Genomic DNA, 22,223 nt, shown 5'->3' with positions numbered 1-22,223 from the left:
TGTCTTTTTGCGGGGAGCCCCATGATAGGAAGACTGGCCCTCTTTATTGCATGTACACGCCATGGGGGAACTGTGGCAGGCCTTGTTTTCTCTCTCATCAATATGGCTGTTTAACATAAACACCCTTGCTTTTTTCTTTTTTAAAGTAGTTTTCCCCCTGCTTGTTGCAGACAAAATGACTTCACCAATCTGTAACATGTGAAGCAGCCTTTCGGTTAAACACATGCCAACCTCCGGCTAGAATGGTCATTGGATTACATAATCTCTTCCAGAAAGTGCTGGTGCACATTTATAAACATGCAAGCATCCATCTCCTAAGGCAAGTGTTTCTCAAACTTGAGTCCCCAGCTCTTGCTGGACTACATCTCCCATCATCCCTGACATGAATGATGCTGTTTGGGGCTACACCAGGATCCACTCAGAGAATGTGGTTGTTTATTAGTATATCGCATTCTAAAGGTTCAAATAAAAACATGGTCTTTTAATTTAGCGCCTAAGTCTTTATGATATTTGTTTTGTATGGGTCACTGAAAGCTAGTCTTTTCAAAGCACTGATATGCATAGCTCAGTCATTATTTAGTTTTGAAAGCAGATGGAAAAGCTGACCTAATTCTTTTCCAGAGTTCCATGTATATTCTTTTTGACACAAGCTGGGAGTGAAATGGATTATGAAATAGGCTTGTGTTCAGGCTGCAGCAAATTCAAGAACTTAGTGTAATCCACAGATGTAAAATAAGTCTTTGTATACAAATTGACCATGACCTTTTGTTCTGGGTGATATCAAGGAACCCTTGGATTATAACTTCTACCATGCAAGTGAACCCCAGTTTTACAGAATTGGGCTGCTGGACAAACTCAGTACAATATTCCTTCTGGTTCTAAGAGCAAATAATTCTTCAGTGTCGCTGGAATGAAAAGTAAAGGGATTCCTTTGTGGCATCGATCGAACAATATTCTTCGAATAGCACATCTGGCTAGATGCTTGAGCGATCTTGGTGTGTTATCACACACCTCAAACAGAGATTCGTAGAATTCGTTATACATCTGCAAAAGCAAAATAATGCATAAATAATGTGGTCAATACCTTTCTCTCTATGGAAAATCTCTTTCCAGGAAAAATATGGAGAAGATGTGTCATTACCTTCTCTGTGCTCAATGCAGTCTCTTGCCATTATTCTGTTTAGGGCTTGCACAAGACATTTTGCCGCCTGAGTCAAGACACCCACACCCACCTCCCCATTCCATTTGGACTGGCAGTTCAGTTTTATTTCAGCACTGGAGACACGGCAGAACCCTCCACCACACTTAAGGGCAGCAGGCACAAATATTTCTGGTCTCCAACACATCCACATTGCCGCCATTCTCCAGCATCTGCTACCTTAAGGCAGGTGCCTCACTATCTCCAATGGTAGGGCCAGCTCTGACCTATCTGAATAGCAGCCTAATAACCTAATAAGTGAGACTGTATCTTTCTATGCACCCCGACCCCCGCGTAACTTCGGCTAAAAGAACAATTGAAAATTGCTCTGGATATCACATTCCTCCCATGCAATTTGATGTCTCCTAACTGAGCAGGACAGAGCTGGCCAAGTCAGAGCAATGTTATGAAGCTGTCACTCAATGAAATAGCCTTTTTTGGACATGAAACTGAATAGGATCAACTGTATATTATGATCCAGGCTTGTTCAATAACTATAGTTTAAACCAGAGGCAGCCAAGAGGGTGTCCTTCAGATGTTGCTGGTGATCCCTGACTAACCAGAGTTCTCCAACTTTCATTTCCTACTAAACGTTCACTTTCACATAAAACCAGATTAAAGTACACAGACATTAACTGTGTGTTTTTTTTAATCAGCAACTCAAGAAATCATTAAGTGTTTACCTCAAAGACATCATCAGGTATAGCTGCTCTCCATTTTGCTGTGGACTTGATGTGTTCATATGTATTCACAATAACCTCAACTGCTCTGGGATAAGAGCAACAGGCCTGCAAAACCTGCTAAGAGAAACAGAAACCACCTATTTGGATTTTGCTGATCTCCTCAAACTGGTTTTTTTCTTCTTCTTCTTTAAAGCTTTTGCTCTTCTTCACTGAGCAATATCACTTTCCTTCTCTTCTCCAGTACAGAGAAGTAAGAACAGTCAACTAAGTCCTACTCAGAATAGACTTGCTAAATTAATGAACCCAAGCTGGGGTGGCATTCAATGTTATTGACCTGTTGGAGTTAATAATTATTACTAATGCAGGTTCATTGATTTCCATAGGTATATTCTGTGCAGGGCTTTGTTGACTGCAATCCTTAGTCATGTCTGCTGTCTTCAATGAGTCCACTCTGAGTAGGATTAGCACTGAATACCACCCTGTTAATTGGCAATTCCTATAAGAATCAGTCCCAGCTATACTCAATAGCTTGAAATAATCATAGTTTGCTTCTGCCTAGTTTTGCTGTAACAGATTAATACACCTAGAGACATACAGTAGGTGTTATTCTAAGTCTGTGCCAATTCCATCCACCCACAGATTGCCATGTAACTACAGTACCTGGTGTGAAAATTCAGCACCTTAAGGAAATTCAGCTTTCTTTTTTTGCTTTTTAAAGCAACTTCTAGTCTTCATGGTTGTGAAGAAGAGTTCTATGGCAGGGGTGGGGAACGATTCTAAGCTTAAGGGAACCAGCGAAGGAAGGGGGCATGTTCTGGCAAGAGTGACATAGACCAGATAAGTGATTCGCATTTGGCTTCCAGGCTTGAGGTTCTGTTCTACTGCTGTATGCTGAGATTCCTGCATTGCAGCGGGTTGGACCAATTGACCCTCTGGGTCCCTTCCAACACTACAATTCTATGCTTTTGCAGATGAATGGATGGTTATTAACTTGAAGCCAGATCCAGGGTGGCAAAGCAAGCTAGCAGTTGAAAAACATGAAGCACCAAAGAATTTTTCACCACGTGCGAGGAATAATTACTTTCCATAAGAAAATAACTGCTGCCTACAGTCCTCAAGACATCTTTTCCAGAGTAGTTTAGGAGGACAGCGCTGGAAGAAGTGACCCGGGGCATACTATTTCTGCCATTAAAGTATATGCAGTGATTGGAACTTTGACATCCTGACTCTATTCGTATTAAACAGAGGTTTTAGAGGCGCTCATCTCATCATGTTAGAATTATCTGCATGCATTTCATGTAGAATGATTTTTTTTTTTAATTCTCATGTTAACCCCCATCTGTCACAGCTTCCCCGTGCCTGCGTTCAAGGTAAAAATATATAAAAGCAATTCCTTCTGCTTTTTTCTAGCATGGAGATTAATAAGAAAGAAAGAAAGAAAGAAAGAAAGAAAGAAAGAAAGAAAGAAAGTCTGTAATCAAATTTAGAAAGGAAAAGCATTGACCTGTGATCTGGGTTTTACAAGACCCAGATGGCGAAAAGCCTCGCAAAAGACATGCAAGAGCATTTTTGCAAAACATTAAGGGCACCTGCAAGGCCTGGTGTTGAGAAACCAGCCAATCCCCCAAACTGAATTAGGACATGTTTACCATCTATCTGAAAGGTGGAAGACCACAAACTTCCATTCACGCAGTTTCTTATCTCTGATCTAAACAGATGCATATGTATGTAATACGTAGACACAAGCTTTCACCTTATGGAATTGTGGAGGATATATCCTGGCAGCTCCATAATTGAGAAGCAGCTGGAAGCAGAATTCTGGCTGGGCACTCGGCCGCACACCTGTCACTTTCAGGACGTATTGCAAAGGGCCACATCCGTTGTCATCCATGAAGTTGGCCTCAGCTCCTGCCTCGAGTAGCATGTCCAACAGAACGCGGTCACAGTTCCAAGCAGCCTTGTGGAGAGGCGTTCGGAAATCCTCGTCTCGTGAATTGACGTCGGCTTTATAGTCGATCAGCATCCTACAGATCAGGTGGTGATCTGTGCTGTATGTCTGTTCCTTGCCATTGAGGGCCCAATAGACCGCACAGGCCAGAGGTGTTTCTCTGTGGGCATTTCGACAATCAACCGCAGCTCCTTGTTCTACATAAAAGCCCACCATTTCAGGGATACCATAACGAGCAACAGTGTGGAGGGGAGTTTCCTCCTCTTGGTTGTTAGTCCTTATATTCACGTCTGCGCCTGTTTGAAGGAAAAGAGAGAGAGAACATTGGAAAGGGGTTTTCTATTTCTTTTTCCATGTTAAAGACACATACCATATTTTTCGATCTATAAGACGCCCCCATGTATAAGACGACCTGTATTTTTGGGGACTCCATTTAAGAAAATGGGGGGGAGATGGCCCTTGTGTATAAGACGCCCCCAAATTTTGGACATTATTTTTTAGGGGGGAAACATAGTCTTATACATGGAAAAATATGGTATATACGTGCTGAGCTGTATGAAATAAATAACAGCAATTTTTACTGGGGCAAATGTCCCCCCCCCCCCCACGACTGCCACCTGACTACAGAAATGTTAATTAATTGCACGAGTTTTAATCAATTAATTAATCAGCTAGTTTCATTTGCATGTATTTGCATTTGTTGAAATGCGAGAAACAAACTTCCCCTGATTTTAGATGATGCAGCCATGTGTTGCAAGCAGGGATAATCTTGGGCACGGCATTCCTTGCTTTCCGACAGAAAAGATTTAAAATATACCTCTTTTATGATGGGGCTTGCAATCTACAGTTTTTCTATGAGTACGTGCATGGATTATTATTATTTGTTTAACTATGCAGCCTAATTAATTGCGGGAACCTTTTTAGTTTATTAAAATGGATAAATCAACTTCCTACATAAAGACACAATTAGAAATATTCCCTCCCCCTTTATGTTGTGTTTTTAGGATTGTCTGTCTCAGAACAAATGAGGAAGATTGCGTGTTTGAATGCCTTCCCACCCCCACCATCACTAACTGAGGAAGTTGGAAAGATGGGTTTGGCACAACCTTAAGCACTCTTATAACAAAAAATATTTCTAAATTTGTGATTCTGGTCTAGAAGGGGGCCATATAACGTATCACTCCCAAAGAGGGAATGCATCTACCTGCTTGCCTGTCCACTCTCCAAGAAAAAAAGAGGATACATTTTTGATAAATTAAATCAATAAATAATATGGACATTTTATGCAATCTCCTTCAGTGATACAACTTGAGGTAATTTTATGATGCAATAAAAATGTATGTAAAGCAGTTGCATGTGTAAAAAACCAGAACCCGGTTAAAAACAATTATCTTTTTAAAAACACCAGTTTCAAATCCAGTACAGATGCCAATTGGGATTAAAAAAAAAAAATCCACATATGCTAAGCATTATATGTTAATACATATACTTTACCCTAGGCCAATGTTAATGTATACATATAGATGCAAATTTAGGACTGATTACTGTAATTTAGACAGAAATGCATCTCACCATGGTGGGAAAGACTGAATTTTTTTTCTCTGACTGTTGTCCAGATGCTGCTACCTGTTGATGGGCAACTTCAGGGCCCCTCCTACTCCCCCTTTTTGGGGTTCATTATCTTTAAACCTGACTTGGACCTTCCAATAAATGACACGTGGTCATCCTGCTCAAGTCTTTTACATGTAAACGCACCTGTAAATATCAAGTAGCCTGGCCCAAATGTAAGTTTTCATGTGCTGCAATCACACCTGCACATCTTTTGCTGAATATACACAGCTAGACGCCACATGCACAATCATGGACTGCGTGTTATTTTCTAGAAATCTTGTCAAACTCAAAGCAACCTTCTGAGGCTTGTTTAAGTCTCCACATATATATATTTCACTTGAAACAACATCCCCATCTAGTGGACAATCAGTATATGCACCCCATGTGTCAGTGAGTTTTTTATGTTGTCTCTGGTGCAGTGGAAGGTGTGTGAGTGTCTTAGAATCATAAAGTCATGGAATTGTAGAGTTGGGAGGGACCATGAGGGTCATCTAGTCCAACCCCCTGCGATGCAGGAATCGTTTGCCCAACATGGGGCTTGAACCCACGGCCCTGTGAGTCTCATACTCTACCAACTCAGCTATCCCCAGCTTGTGAACTTTTATTTTTGATTTTTGTCATTATTAACTGTGCTTTAACAATGGTTTGCTACCATGGGAATATTTACTGGTGAGCAGCTATCTAAATCTAACTATCCCTACTACTAGCAGTATCCCTACTACTAGCAGTAGCAGTAATAGTATAATTTTGCTGTTTTATGTTGTAAACTGCCCTGTGATTCTCAAATAAAGGGTGGTATAGATGTTATCATCATCATCATCATCATCACTAGCACATACTTCCTGGTCCTACAACCACTGCTCTACTTGGAAAACAGGACAACTCTCAAGAATACAGAAATTGACCCTCCCTGATATGAAGTGTTTCTCTGTCTTTTAAATATGCCGCCTACTGATTTCATGCAGAAGTTTCCGCATGCTTTTTAAAAATCTAAACAACAACTTTTCACCATTTGTGCATTTAAAGCACAGCTGGTTTTAATCCATTTAAAAAACTTTAAATCATCTTAAAAGGTGTCGCGCCCCCCCCCCCCCGAAGTTCAGATGGGGCATGTTGTTGCTTACGTAGCACCCATGCAGAAGAAGGAAGGATCCATAAGTGGGAGGAGACACACCAAAATAGCCCAATGAAGACTGAGCTTGCTCAGTGACAATGGAATGACCGCACCCCGCTTAAAACGGGGGGGCGCCCTTTGCGTGGACGCGCGCAGCCCCTGGATCTGGAGCGGCCCCATCAGCATAGGCTTGGCTTTGCCTTCCCTCAGGTGGGATACCTGGAGGTCTCCGCCTACCTCAGTCAGTTGTCCAATCCCACCTGGGGGAAGCGTTGCCAAGGAGACCAGGCCAGGTAGGGGAGGGATTACCTGCCCACACAATAGAGGGAGGATCTTACCTGGGAATCCTCACTTGGCTCCAGAGCTTCTCCCACCCTACCCACCCTCAGTTAATGTCTTATTTTGCAGGTTAACTTTTCTTCACAGGTTTTGCAGGTTAACTTTTCTTCACAGGTATGCAGGCGCTGCTACGTTAAGGTCGCTGTTAAAGGGCCGGAAAGGAATTCCCCTGCATTGGCAGGTTTCGCCTTTCCCGTAGCAAAACATCACAACTTTGGAGGTATCAGGCCTTGGGCGGAATCCTTTAGTCCATCTTCCTCTTTGCGGCGGCGATATCAGGGTTCCCCGTTAAAGGGGTTTCTGAAGGGAGGCTTTGACCGTACGCCGAAAGGTCGTCATTGCTCTCCCCTGCGGCGGCGGCGTAACGGAGGCGGCTATCTCTGCTTGAACATATGTTCTCCAGAGCCGGCCCATCCCCCCCACACACACTGGATAACCCTGATGCTCCCTAGGTCCCTGGCTGGGGACTGGGGAGGGAGAACGCCCAATGCCTGAGCCAAGGTCTACCCACATTGGAAATTTAATAAAGTTGTGGCCAATTTAATCCCATAGCACGTTGTCTTGAGTCATTATTCCACATGACGGGGGGGACCGCTCGGGATCTGGGGACTCCACCTGTCCACGCAATATGGACTGACTTTTGCGGGGAGATGGAATGGAGCGGCTGAATAAAATCAAGCCACACTGCAACAATTTGTTGCAAATCCCAGTAGTTCAAGAACAAATAAAAGTATGTTTCTTGTCTCAGAACTATTGTTTTTCTCCATTTGCTGTTGGAAGTTTCATTTGCAACAATGCTTAAAAACGCAACAAGGCGACAACAAAGAAGTGAAGGGAGACCAGAACTGGTGAAACTGCAAGTTTAGATTGATCAAGCAATTAAAATTATATGATTCATTGACTAAGATAAAATAAATAAAAATAAAATAAAATAAAATAAAATAAAATAAAATAAAATAAAATAAAATAAAATAAAATAAAATAAAATAAAATAAAATAATAAAATAAAATAAAATAAAATAAAATATAAAATAAAAATAAAATAAAATCCAGTGACACTAATGTAAAGGTTTACTTAAACGTTCCCTTCCATTTCATTTGCAGCTGAAGAGTCCAGTGCTGTTGTTATCTCTCCTCTCAAGGTAGTTCCATATTGTTTTAGGATGTGTACTGGCTCTACATTCCGTACTGAAAGTAGGTCACACTCAGAATGTAGCACTTCAGCTCACAACGCATTTTTAAGGAGCCCCTTGGACTTTCCCACAATTCCTCATGGCAGCAATCTTAGTCCTGCTGTCAACGTTATTGGCATCATGTGGGATAAACATGACACTGTTAATATAGCCTTTTACTAAATGTAATAATGCGCATCTTAGGGAACAAGGGACTCCTAACAATTCTCAGCCCCCTTAACAAGTGAAAGTTCCCAGGATATTTTTTTTTGGGGGGGGGGAGGGATGCCATGACTGTTAAAAGTGGCATGATAGTATTTTATAAGGATAATGCAAAAGGGGCTCAAGCCTTACCTCTCTTCTGTATGTCTTTAGATATTTGAAGACAAAGTGTCACTATATTTTAGTAAAGATTAAAATGTGCATAAAACCATGTCAAAGAAATATACCATTTGTGGCTGCCCGTGCAGGGCTCCCAGCTTTATTTGAATTGGCTGCTCTGTAGAAATCTCCTATATTTGACAGCTAACTTAACAGGGAGAAAGAAAGCAAAATTCATCCCTGGCATGCTAGCTTTCTAGTGGCAATGACTTCCCCACCACCACCATGTGGAAGGCTAACCCATGTCATTCTCTCCTCTGCACTCCAAAGGGCTACAGCGCTGATGGCCTGCAACTGGACTTACCTCTCCAGATTAACTGCTGTGCGCAAGGGATGGACAGCTTTGTCGTACAGAAATGCAGTGGCGCCAGACCGCTCAGCGAATAGCAGTTGGTTTTCGCTCCGTGGCTGCAAAGTATCTTGATGCAATCCAGGTTGCCCACTTCGCATGCTATGTGGATTGCTGCTTTGCCATTGGGCCGGCAGTTGATTGTCGCTTTGTGCTTCAGCAGGACCCTCAGGCTCTCCAGGTGGCCGTACAAAACAGATAAGTGTAGCCCAGTGGCCCACGAATGTTGCAGTTTATAGCTAGGCAGCCAATATCCTGGTTTAAAAAAAAAATGCACAAGTAGGTAAGTACATGATGACCCTTTCAAAAGCATCATTCCCAATCAGTAATCAGTAAACAGTTAATAGAAATATTGGGCTCTGGTAGGTAGGTTTAAAACTGCCATGGCATGACTTGAATGGGGGGGTTGAAATGGCACATAAAGTAGTGGAGACTGGGACCCTAGGAAACATGCATGCTCAGCTGCACACACGTATCTTCTGCAAATACAGAACTCCTCATTCATTTTAACTAAACATTCATAAATAATTGGGCACTTTTGTCAGATTTCTTCTTTCAGATGGAGTAAAACATTCCAGATATAGCGATGTGATTCATTCACACATTGGGACTCCAGCGTGCAAAAGATTGCTTGACCAAAATGCATTGCCAGCCCAAGACACTTTGCTACCTGAAGCAAAATCCAAATTGTGTCTCCTCGTCACCTCTTACTAGGCCCAGGAATGATGTCACTGGACTACCACTCCCATCATCACTCACCAGTGGCCCTGTTGCTTGGGGTGATATCTGGAAGGCCACAGGTGCCCCATTCCCTGATTTAAGAAGTCTTGCTGTATCAAATTCCTGCCTTCATCTATCACCCCACTCAGCCCAGGGCAGGTTAGGCCACTTCACCCTGCTTCATGGCAGCATTGCCCCAATGAGGTTTCTGAACTTAATGAATGTTGAGGTTCTTTATTCATTTAAGAATTTTTACCATTCCTTATTTCTGGATTTTTTTTGCATATTTATATGTTGAGAAAGGAGGGTAGAAGTCTCTGCTTTGAAGGGTCCACAATCCACCTGTCTGAAGGAACTGCAGACTAGAAAGTGTTAAACTACACAAACAGCCCTGAGAAAATACCTATTCTCCCCTTGCCCTTCCTCCACTGAATCTCTTGGTCCTCATCCCAGTAGAGCTACATGGCTTCATCCCAGAATGTTAATACGCACCATAGGTTCAACATCATTCTCTCCTGCCAATAAGCTAATCTTCAAATTCCAGAACTTCCTCCTTCTTCCAATCATATCCAGACTGGGGCAGTGTGGTTCACACTTCCATGTAACTGAATTCCACACTGCAACTGTCACACCTTACATTGAAGGAGTGGAATGACATCATGGCTGCTTTCCGCTCCAGTTCATTTGAAAATGTCTGGCAGTGTCGGGAAACTTTAGAGACAAACTAAATGGCCTTGTGCCCTCCCTTTAAGTCAGGTGTGGGGAACCTTTGGGCCTCTCTCTCTTTTTTTTCATATAATGTTTATTAAATTTTCTTTTTTCCTTTATAACAACCAAATAACATTTCTTCATCACATATATCTTTGCTCAAATTGAGCTTTGACTTCCTCCCGTATCCCCTCCCTGACTTCCATATGTAATCACTTTTATCTTCGCATTTCTCAACCACCCTGTTTACCTTATCTCCATACTTAAAAGACTTACTTCTAATATTTATAAATAGGTATCAAATCATAAGCTAACAAAATATTTTAAATCAATCCTGCAAATGTTTTCAAATGAACCTTTGGGCCTCTCAATGCTGAAGCAGAATTCCCATCCGTCCTAGCGATCATGGCCAACGGCCAGGGATGATGCAGGTATAACAACACAGGTTGTCTTCAGCAACATCTGCTGGGCTGCAAGTTTGCCACACCTGCTTTGGGTGGCATGGGGCATTACTTCACTTCAAAATGTGGTAATCCGGGCCTGCTACATTTGGGGAGCAGGGCTCTTGCTCAGTTTGATGAATGGAACCGCAGGCTTCTGCCTCAAGGTCCTGTCCTGATGACCCCACAGTGTGGCATTCCCCTTTGTCCATAGCAACCAGTCCAGAGAACTTTGAATTGATTTCCACTAGCACAGGGAGGCTTCCCTCCCAGCTGCAGTCCTTTGTACCCCATGAAAAGCTGGGGGCCGAATAACCCTCTGGAATGGGAAGGATATGGAACTGGGGGCTGGAGAGAGAAAATGGACACCCCATCTGTTAGCAAAAGTGTTTATTGCTCATGCAAGGGACTCTTTGAATCCCTCCTCACAGACACACATTTTACGCAGAACAAAGATTCAAAACTTGTATAGGCAGATCAAGATTTGTTTTCAGTTGTCTTACATCTGGGAAGGGTAACCTGCGGCTTTTGGGTGGACTCCAGCTTCCATCACGTCCAACTTGCAGTGAATTCCTATCCATGTTTCCTCAAAAGCTACCTATGGTCTTCAAGTGGAGGGCGTTAGGCTGCTATCTGAACCCCACTAACCTGAGAGGAAACACCACTGAATTTAAAAGGACTCACTTCTTGGTAGATATGGTTAAGACTGCAGCCTCCAAGTTACATTTTTAAAGACTGATATTATTCTACTGCTTTCTTGCATACTTTCCCCTTTAACTACTATGTAATTGTCAGGTTTCACTTTCAGCTACACAACTGAAGAAAGGTTTCACATGCTCAGATAATCAAACAATAGCCGAATCAGATTACCACATGATAAATAAAATGATTGTTATCAAGTGTTCAGTTCTTGTTGGAAACCTGTTTTTTCTCTCACTAGTAGATAGGACTGCTTTTGCTTCTTTTCCCTTTTTTGTTGGCAAAAAAATGCAGTAAGTTTGTTTTGCTATACTTAAAAGCTTAGAAAGCTTGGGAGCTTGAAAAGTGGCTTGGAGGGTCAAGCTGGGGCAGGAGGCTGAGCAAATTCGATACAGATACGGTGTACAGATACTTTCAAGGTCTCTGAATGTGGGTGCAGCCTCTTCTCTTTGTGCTGACTGCTACACAGGGTGCACCAACCTGCAAGCGTCACCTTCTATTCCTGCCAGAATTTACTCTGTGACTAAGCTATCCTAAATGTCACCTGACGTGTATCTGCTGATGATTTGGGCCCTGTCAAACCAAAGCAAGCCACTAATGCAAGGGGCAGAGAAACAAGGGATGGGCAAGGAAATAGCCTCTTGGATGGTTCGCATGTAGCTAATGCATTTAATCTAAATTCTGATTTCAGATATATTGCAAAGATATGTGGGCAGTTAAAACAGTGATTTACATTCAAGGGTTAAATATCTGGATGCTGCCTACGTTGAAAACACGGTCCTTACTCAGTTCTTTTTTCTAGGAAAAAAAGTGCCAGTACACATCATGAAGTTGCTACAGTAAGTAAATCACAAGATTGGGGGTGGGAGGGAGGTGCTGGTACTGCGTACCATTGAGTACTGCCAGAAAAAAAGCACTGGACTTACTCAGCTCTAACCTCTGGGTGGAAAAAGGTAAAGGTAAAGGACTCCTGACAGTTAAGTCCAGTCGTGAACGACTCTGGGGTTGCGGCGCTCATCTCACTTTACTGGCCGAGGGCGCTGACATTTGCGTGACGTGCTTTCGTACTGCTAGGTTGGCAGGAGCTGGGACCGAGCAACGGGAGCTCACCCCGTTGTGGGGATTCAAACCACCAACCTTCCAATCGGCAAGCCCTAGGCTCTGTGGTTTAGACCACAGCGCCACCTGCTGCAAATACATTGGTACACTCGATAACTTGGGGCCTGCCTTGTAACATTTCTGCCCCCCCGCTGTTTCTTCTGTCTTCCTCCTCTGCACTGGCCTGCAGTCCTGAACCTGAAAAGGGAACTCTATACCAAACTTACCGGTTAAGTGAGCTCTGATCCAGAAGGTTAGATAATGCAGCAATACCTTCAAAGTACAAACACTCTTAGACTACAAATAGCCAATTTGTTTCCTTAATTGCACAAGCTTTAAACTCTGGTGTCAACACTTCTTCTTTTTACCTTGTTTGTAGGAGGCCAGAACCAGGTTCTCATCTTCCACTTCAAACACTGTGTCCACATCTATCTGCTTCTGAATCAAAAACTCCTCCAGAGTTCTGTAGTCGTTTGACTGCAAAGCCTTCAAAAAATCTTTCTTCAGTCGCTTAGCAATTTCAGCCCGTGTCATTGCTTCTGTCATGTTTTCTGCGTGGGGGGTTATTATATTCCCGTTTGTTTTCAATGGCCAAATGCGTATGTTTATAAGTCTGCATAAAAGGGTGTTCTAATTTCTCTAGGGTGTAGCAAAGCCAAGATAATTTTAAACACCAAGTAATGCTGACCTGCCTGTTCTATTTATATAAAGGAAATATCAACTGCTCACTACATGCTGAATTCTGTCAAGGGGAACTCAGGCAGATCTATGATGCTGGTATAGAGAAATCTGCTCAAAGGATTAGTCCATACTATTGGCTCATTCATCAAAACTTTATCCTTTGCAAATATGTAAGAAGGTTCTTAAAGCTGGCACCATTTCTCAACAAAAGCAGTAGGCATGTTCATTCTTAGAAACCTGACAAGTCTTGCTTTGCCACTGAGGATTATTGACACTCAACTCCTCCGCACTGGAGCCTCAGTTTTTTTAGCCTGCAATATTAGCCTGCTTTGCAGGGTTGGGGTAAGGTTAACCAAGGTAATACAGTGGTACCTTGGTTCACAAACAACTTGGAACCCAAACACTGTAAACCTGGAAGTAAGTGTTCCAGTCTGCAAACTTTTTTTGGAAGCCAAAGGTGCTCCGTTGTGAGTGTTACGCTGAGGTCTGTCTGTTTTTGCTATTTATTTTGTGTTTGTGTTTTTGCAGCTCTTTTTGTTTTTGTGACTGTGTGGAACCCCATTCAGCTACAGACTGATTGTATGACTGCAGTACTTTGTTTATTGCTTTCATTTTATGGATCTTGTTAGATAGTAAAATTCATGTTAAATTGCTGTTTTAGGGGTTGTTTTTAAATGTCTGGAACAGATCAATCCATTTTGCTTTCTATGGGAAAGCGCGCCTTGGTTTCGGAACACTTTGGTTTTGGAACGGACTTCTGGAACGGATTAAGTTTGAGAACCAAGGTACCACTGTATATGCAAAGTTGTATATAAATAGCAAAGTAGTACTATTTATCTACTTATCTATCCACACACAGAGAGATATTTACATGTGGGACGTACAGAAAAGAGTTATGATACACTGTGAGCAAAAACTTACATATTGTATCAACTTGTTTTTAAAAAACCCATATGTACACAAACACATAAATTCCTCTTTAAAATGGGACATCGTCTACTGCTGCCTATCTAAATCATGATTTGGAGGACCAGCAACACAATCCTAGGTGTGTCTACTCAGAAGTAAATCCCATTAAGTGGTGCTTACTCTCAGGTAAGTGTGTATAAGATTGCAGTGCAGGTGCCCCATCTGCAAAATCCCTAGCCCTGTGGCATTCTGGTCACAGAACGTTATGAACAGGAAGGCACCTTCACTGCATATGAAAATGTGAGCAAGAGGCTAAAGTCATGGATGTAGAGCCACTTACTCTGTCCTGACCAGGCTGGCACCCAATGAGAATAAAGCAATGGGAATAATGTTCTCTAAACTATTATTAACCCTCACGGAGCCCCCTCCAAGTGCCAAGCTATGCAGTTTCTAGCAACTGCTCTAATAATAATAATAATAATAAATTTTATTTATATCCCGCCCTCCCCAGCCAAAGCCAGGCTCAGGGCGGCTAACAACAAACAAATAATCAAACAATCAAATAATCCAACATTCTAAAACATTTCATTATAAAAATTAATTAAAATCAAATTAATGGCAACCGTTAAGCAAAGTTCTGTGCAGGTTGCCGGAGGTGGGAGTCAGGCTGGGCCCTGACCAAAGGCCTGGCGGAACAACTCTGTCTTGCAGGCCCTGCGGAAAGATGTCAGGTCCCGCAGGGCCCTAGTCTCTTGTGACAGAGCGTTCCACCAGATTGGAGCCGCAGCTGAGAAAGCCCTGGCTCTAGTTGAGGCCAGCCTAACCTCTCTGAGGCCTGGGACCTTCAGGATGTTTTTATTTGCAGACCGTAGGTTCCTCTGTGGGGCATACCAGGAGAGGCGGTCCCGTAGGTACGAGGGTCCTAGGCCGTATAGGGCTTTAAAGGTTAAAACCAGCACCTTAAACCTGATCCTGTACTCCACCGGGAGCCAGTGCAGCTGGTATAGTACCGGATGAATGTGATCTCGCAGCGAAGACCCCATAAGGAGTCTTGCCGCGGCATTCTGCACCCGCTGGAGTTTCTGGGTCAGTCTCAAGGGCAGCCCCACGTAGAGCGAGTTACAATAATCCAGTCTGGAGGTGACCGTCGCGTGGATCACAGTGGCTAGGTCAGGGCGAGAGAGATAAGGGGCCAACTGCTTAGCTTGGCGGAGATGAAAAAATGCCGCCTCTAGGCTTGTTAATGCTACTGCTTGGGCCCATCCATGCGGCATTTTTGAAAAATCAAGCCAGTAGCTTTCGATCCCTCTGAAGTTACGTAGAAATGGGGTGTGTGGGTGTATGGGTGTGTGATGCAGAGTTTACAGCAATTCAATTTTTGAAGCACAGTTTGGTACAGAGTTGGTACAGCGGAAATGGTAATCATAGAATCGGAGAGTTGGAAGGGACCGTGAAGGTCATTGTTATGTACTGAGCTGAATCCTAGAACAATAGGATCTAGAATTCAGCAGTCTGATTGGTCCGCAGAAGCCACCCAATCCAGCTTCAAGTGGAAGTGAATCAGCGACCTAATTGGCCTGCAGGAGCAGCCCATCAGGCTTCTGGAGGAGGTGAATCCACAACCTGATTGGCCTACAGGAGCAGCCCAGAATTAGCCAATCACGTGGGGCCCATTGTGTAAATAATGTACATACAGCTAGACGTTTTGGGGAAAGTTTCATTCATTGCTACTATGAGCTGAATAAAGAGCATGAAATTCACACTCGACTCTGAGTATATTTCAGTCATCTAGTCAAATCTCCTGCAATGCAGGAATCTGAATCTGTCAATTTCAATTTTTCTGAGCTTCTTGCTTTTTTCCAATCTTAAATTCAATTCTCCACATTTCCACATCAGTTTGCATTTTTTAAAGAAAAATAAAAAGTCCTTATTTTTATGAGTTCCCCACCCCAGCTTCAATCCGAATTGAGGGGGAAAAGTGGCCTAGCTTCATTTTAAGTCAGACTTAGCCAAACGCCACCCACTGGTGATATTTTTTTTAATACCACATGCTAAAAAAATAGCAATTTAAATGTGGACAAACATTTCTTAGTCAATATTGTATGAGAGGATTATCTGCGCTCAGATCCAGCAGAAGAGCAAATCTTAAACTCAGTAAGAGGAATTTTAACATGTAGTTAAACTAGAATTGCAGTCAGAGGTTGTGTTTGCTCTCTTGTAAATGATGGATATATAGCATGTTAAAAAAAGAAATCCAAGCAAGGTAAGGTGAAGGACTGTAAATAACAAAACCTCCAAAGACCAATCACAGCTACCTGAAGAAATTGCATTTCTCTGGCTCATCTTCTGATTCTTACCTGAGTTTCCCTTTGAATATCAAAAAGCCACCATAAAGATGATGTTCCTTCACATACTCATATACTTCAAGCAGCTTTCCAGGGGGGAAAATGTTTTAGGCTCAGTTGCCATAGTGATGAGTCACTGCATTTTCAGGGTCTTCTGTGGAAATACAGATGTAATTTTCTCATTGCCCTCTTGGCTTTGCATTGTGAAGAGGTTTTCCTCCCTTTGTTCATAGTCACTGAGCATCTTTCCACCCAATAGTTGATCTCTAGGTTGAATAGAAGAATAAAGAAAGGTTACCTGAACTGTTGGTGACATTGACAGGTTTGGAACAACTCCTTACAGTCAGGATTTTGTGTCCTGTTAAAAATAAACCAACAACAATGTAAAGAACACAGTGTGCACCACAATCCTAAATATAAGAGGGCTGGGGAGAAATAGTGATTTGACTAAAAATTGATAAGAAAAAGGTTCTGTAAAATACACATCTTTTATGTATCTGGCAAAAGATAACCATGTCTAGGGGCTCCTTAAAGACTAAACAAGTTATTGTAGGTTTGGTGGATTAGATGCCAGAGTGAGCTGGCAGTAAATCACACTGTTGAAAGTAGAAGTAAACTCTTTATAAGCTTGTCTTAGTGTCAGACCAAATGAGCACAGCAGCTCATCCCTGGTAGGTCTTACCCCATGAATCAGTTGCCAAGACTGAAAGTCCCTGCCTTCCCACAACCGTCTAAGTCCCTTCCTCTCCACAGGGCTGTTTTCAAGCAGTTGGAGGCTATGCTTCCATGAAGTCTGTCACTGCTCTGCCTGTTTCAGCCCTCTTCTGGTTCTGGGAGATGGGGGGAGGAGAGCTTTTCACACAACAGAAGAGACACCAGTGACTCTTCACCAGACTCTTTTGTGTCTCTTGGCCACTCCTCCCACTCGCCAGCTTCGGCTTCTGCACTTCTCTCTGCCCCGGACTCTGGCAGCTCACTAAGTACCTCTTCAGCTTCCGACCCCTCCTCTTCCCAGTCTTCTCCCTCTGACCCAAAAAGGTGTGTGTGCAGGGAATGTCAACAGTGGAGTCAAATGGTAATAAAATGCAAAGTACAGTCTGATTCATACAATACAGTCTGAGCTTGGTAGAATGGGATGCTTGCTTTAGCTGTGGCACCAAAAGCCATTTCTGTAGACTATATATGCACCATCAAAACCCAGGCATTTATTAGCCCAGCATTTTGCTAGATAGCCTGTTCATAGCATGACTGAACAGCCAGAGAAATGGTCACACGGCTTGTAGATTTGTCACTGAAATTTACAGCACGATCCTGGCACCTTCCTTGTTTGGCAGGGTGGCTGGGTTTAAAAATCAAAAGGCAGAGGAGAGAATGAAGTGCCATGCGATATAAATAGAAAATCATGGCATTCTATACCAATGAAATTCGCGACTAAGTCTGGGCAGTGCTGTTTGTGTAGAGATGGGGTCTCAGGAGAAAGCATAGGGGTGGGGCTAAATGTCTCAACAATGCCATGGTAAGGTCATGGTGGCACACATCCAAACCTTAGAGCCACCTGAAATGACAACAATGTGATCACTGATCCGAGGTGATATACAAGGGGTGTGAATATCATTCTTGCAGTTTAAATGAAAAGAAAGATTTCAAACAGGCATTAAAATACAACCCAGCACAAAAAAACACCCCAAACAAAACCACCAGATTTTCCAGATTGCAGTAGAAACAACAGGTGTATTTTAATATTTGTTTAACTCCACAACATAAAAAAGTCTGATCTCCTATCTACTAATGCAGAGCATTAGTCTTGCTTAGGAGATGCAAATCTGGTCTGGCTGGAATGCATCCCTGAACTGTACAAATGCCTCTTGCTGGATGGGGTAAGAACCTCTGACTTGTGTGTGGTAAGACTAACTGCATAGAAAGCTCCATCTCCTGATTTTGTCAAATCAAAATCCTGTTAAGGAAACAGAAGCAGACCGGGGGCCACTAGGGGGCGCATTGGAAGATGGCCGACAATAACATCTCTCCGACCCACACGAGGTAATTAAGAGGCTGCTATGGGAAGTATGCAGTCTTCCTGCCCCCCCCCAAGGGGATGGGGGGGACTGCCTTACCAGCGGTGTCCATAATTCACCCCCGGATTCGAAAGAAGGGGGTGCGGACACTTGGCACAAGCCCTTGTGTGAAGTCGGCTCTTCCCGGACGCTGTCTCCAATCAGCGCACTGGTTGCTTTAGCTCGAAACATATAATTGGAAATATATAATTGGAAAGAAGCTAAAGCACATACAAGCGAAGATTGGGAGTTAAGACTGCTGATTAATGGATCTCTGGGAGCGGAGCGATGGGCGGGACAAATAAATCAAGTGATGAATCACCATTAAAAGACTGGTATGTTTGGTGCGAAATGGAAAGGGGGGTGGAGGAAAAAACATTTCTTTTTCTTTGCCTTATGTGAGTATTAATAACCCTCCACCCCAAAAGAAGAATCATTGCAATTTATTAATCACAAGCAGGAATTCAAGAACTGTGTGGAGTGAATTATCGATCAAAGAGAGGATTGGTAAACATCGGAGAACAGAGGAGAACGGAGGAAAGTTTTATGACGCAGTTTCAAATGGCGTCTCGCCGAGACAGGCTTGCCTAAGAAGGATGGGGGAGGAGGACCAGGGTCATTGGAATGTGAATGCTTATAGGAATGTGATCTAGACCTTGGCAGAGCCCTCTGAGATATGTCTGGCAAGCTTGGGAAAATCAAGGGACAGACCGAGGGAAAGTCTCTTTAGGGAGGTGTGGAAATGGCAGCTGTCCTTATGTGCTATGATTTTTGGAGAGTGTAAAACCCACACAGAGGATGTTTGTTTTTAACCCGCTTGTGAAGATTATCAGAGACACCTGGGAATTGTAGTTTGCTAAGAGTGCTGGGAATAGTAGCTCTGTGAAAGGGTAAACTCCAGTTCCCAAGATTCTTTGGAGGAACCATGTATGCAGCAAATTGGTGACGCTAAAGTTTATGAACTTTGCACTCCTGAGAATTTATATTGCAAAACACTGTGCTCCTATATCACTACAATCTGCCAATTGCAGCCTGAGGAAATAGCCAGTAAAGTGAAATGAGTAAGAGTGTGGGATTTAGAACAGGAAGAACCAGGGCTGTCTTAAACATATCCAGCACTGTGGTGCAAAGATCCCTCTGCCGTCCCACTCCACCCCGTTTTCCAGAGTTGTCAACCTTTTCCCAAGCCTCTGCCGGGATCACTCTCCTCCTGCGGAGGCTTGGGAAGGAAGCTGCACGGCCGCCAGCCATATACCGTATTTTTTGCCCTATAGGACGCACTTTTTCCCCTCCAAAAATGAAGGGGAAATGTGTGTGCGAATGTGTATGGGGCGAATGCAGGCTTTCGCTGAAGCCTGGAGAGCGAGAGGCATCGGTGCGCACTGACCCCTCTCGCTCTCCAGGCTTCAGGAAGCTATCCGCAAGCCTCGCGTGCCCGGCGGGAGGTCCTGCCAGGCGCGCGAGGCTTGGGGCGGCAGCCTGCAGCCCAAAGCAGGGGGCGAGCTGTGGAGCCCGCCCCCTGGTTCGGGCAGATGTCCGCAAGCCTCGCGCGCCCGGCGGGAGGTCCCACCGGGCGCGCGAGGCTTGGGGCGGCAGCCTGCAGCCCGAAGCAGGGGGCGAGCTGCAGAGCCCGCCCCCCTGCTTCAGGCAGATGTCCGCAAGCCTTGCGCGCCCAGCAGGAGGTCCCACCGGGCACGCAAGCCTTGGGGCGGCAGCCTGTTCTGGGGGCTGGGGTCGGGGGAAGCTCAGGCTTCCCCCGCGCTAGCCCCCGTGTCTCGGGGGGAAATAAAAAATTTTTAACTTTATTCCCCCCCCCCAAAAAAAACTAGGTGCGTCCTATGGGGCGGTGCGTCCTATGGGGTGAAAAATACGGTAGTTGGCGGAGTGCAGCTTCCATACTAAGCCTCTATGGGGATCGCTCTCCTCCGATGGAGGCTTGGGAAGGTGGAGGCTTGGGAGGCAAGTTACACGCCCGCCAGCCATATGGTTGACAGGGCGCAGCTGATGGGCGTGCAGGGAAAGGGGAGGCCGCCGGCGCCGGCAAAGATTTTGAGTCCAAAATCCTGTCTTCATGCTGGCCACGCGGATATCTGCGGGAAACCTGCGAGCCTAAGCACAAGAGCACTCTCCCCTCCAGGAGTTTCCAGCAACTGGCCTTCAGAAACATTACTGGCAGAGCATGGCCAACGCGGCTAGTGGTCACCAAAAGCTTTATCCATCATTAATTTGTCCAATCTCTTTTAAAGCCATGCAAGTTGGCGGCCATCGCTGCCTCTTGTGGGAGCGAGTTTTATAGTTTAACTACAGAAGAGCTGGGTTTAAATCATGGCTCAGTTGCAAAAGTTTGCCTGTTTCAAGGTTATTGCAAGGGTAAGTGTGGCAGGAGATGCTGCAAGCCACCATGTGCCAGCATGGTTCCCACATCGCATCTCTGTGAAAAGCAAGAGCATGTGGCCACTCCAGGATGGAGCACACACGACAAGTGGGAGGAAGAGACTTGAATGGGGTGGAGAAGCACATTATATTGCATTGCACTGTAGTCTGAAATGCAAAAACTATATGACATCTAATGCCATGCACTGCAATTGCTACAACCAATGATGTGGTCCTTGGCAATTTTACCAAGTGGTCCATGGCGTGCGGAGTTTAAGGTCCGTAGCTCAGTGATGGAGCATACAGATGGCTCCAGGTAGCACTGGGCGATACTCTTTGCCTAAGACCCTGGAATCTGTGCAGATGCTACTGAGCTTAATGTGGACCAGGGGCACGGGTGGCGCTGTGGTCTAAACCACTGAGCCTCTTGGGCTTGCTGATCGGAAGGTCAGTGGTTCGAATCCCCGTGATGGAGTGAGCTCCCGTTGCTCTGTCCCAGCTTCTGCCAACCTAGCAGTTTGAAAGCCTACCAGCATGAGTAGATAAATAGGTACCGCTCTGGCGGGAAGGTAAACGGCGTTTCCGTGCGCTCTGTCTTCCATCATGGTGTTCTGCTGTGCCAGTAGCGGTTTAGTCATGCTGGCCACATGACCTGGAAAGCTGTCTGTGGACAAAAGCCGGCTCCATCAGCCTAAAAGCGAGATGAGCGCCACACCCCATAGTCACCTTTGACTGGACTTCAGGGATTTTTTACCTTTTACCTTAATATGGACCAATGGTCTGACTCAGTACAGCGGTACCTCGGGTTACATATGCTTCAGGTTACAGACACTTCAGGTTACAGACTCTGCTAACCCAGAAATAGTACCCCAGGTTAAGAACTATGCTTCAGGATGAGAACAGAAATCGTGTGGTGGCGGCAGCGGGAGGCTCCATTAGCTAAAGTGGTACCTCAGGTTAAGAACGGGCCTCCAGAACGAATTAAGTTCTTAACCTGAGGTACCACTGTATAAGGCAGTCTTTTTATGATGTTAAGTTTGGAACAGTGGAACAAAAATACATAAATGAGGGATGGGGAGCCTGTGGTCCACCCTCTCTGACCAGCAGCCAGGCTGGGTGGGGCTGAAGGGAGCTGAAGTCCAGCGAAACCTGGAGGCCTTTAGACCCACCTCGGCCTCACAGAAAGGGCGGGAAAGCAGCACGTCCCCGCCGAACTCTTGCCCTCCTCCCCTCCTGGCGACAAGGCTGCGCGGCGCTTCTTCCATGGTACAGTCTCGCTCTCTCCGCTCGCCCAGCATTCGCTTCCACGCGCCGCGTGCCCTCCGCCTCCTTTTGCGCCTCGCTCTTCTTCTCCAGGGCGGGGCGGAGGGCAGGGCAGCCCCAGACGCGTCTCCTCGGGGC

The 22,223-nt window shown here is 44.5% G+C and overlaps 1 protein-coding gene and 1 long non-coding RNA gene across 3 annotated transcripts; one reads left to right on the top strand and one right to left on the bottom strand.

Annotated features, from left to right (window-relative positions):
* Nucleotides 1–418: 418 nt before the first annotated feature.
* Nucleotides 419–22,150, bottom strand: ASB4 (ankyrin repeat and SOCS box containing 4). Of its 2 annotated transcripts, none has more exons than XM_080974965.1 (7): nt 21,992–22,150; nt 16,408–16,661; nt 12,829–13,011; nt 8,751–9,050; nt 3,635–4,125; nt 1,882–1,995; nt 419–1,044 (listed from the first exon to the last, which is right to left on the bottom strand). In XM_080974965.1, exons 3-7 carry the CDS (start codon nt 13,004–13,006, stop codon nt 856–858), a joined length of 1,272 nt encoding a protein of 423 aa, XP_080831091.1. In that variant the 5' UTR covers nt 13,007–13,011; nt 16,408–16,661; nt 21,992–22,150; the 3' UTR covers nt 419–855. The 2 variants fall into 2 exon arrangements, with proteins under 2 accessions (XP_080831091.1, XP_080831090.1); XM_080974964.1 differs by having other exon boundaries at nt 1,882–1,998; nt 21,992–22,131.
* LOC308459556 lies at nt 10,022–12,983 on the top strand. The gene is made up of 3 exons (XR_013978138.1): nt 10,022–10,271; nt 12,165–12,201; nt 12,840–12,983. It is a non-coding gene; the product is annotated as an uncharacterized lncRNA (long non-coding RNA).
* Nucleotides 22,151–22,223: the final 73 nt, after the last annotated feature.

This window comes from Podarcis pityusensis (assembly GCF_964106645.2).
Source record: "Podarcis pityusensis genome assembly, chromosome: 12".
NCBI classification, from domain to species: Eukaryota; Metazoa; Chordata; class Lepidosauria; order Squamata; family Lacertidae; genus Podarcis; species Podarcis pityusensis.
Note: the sequence above shows the minus strand (reverse complement) of the source record. Positions and strands in the feature narration are given on the sequence as shown.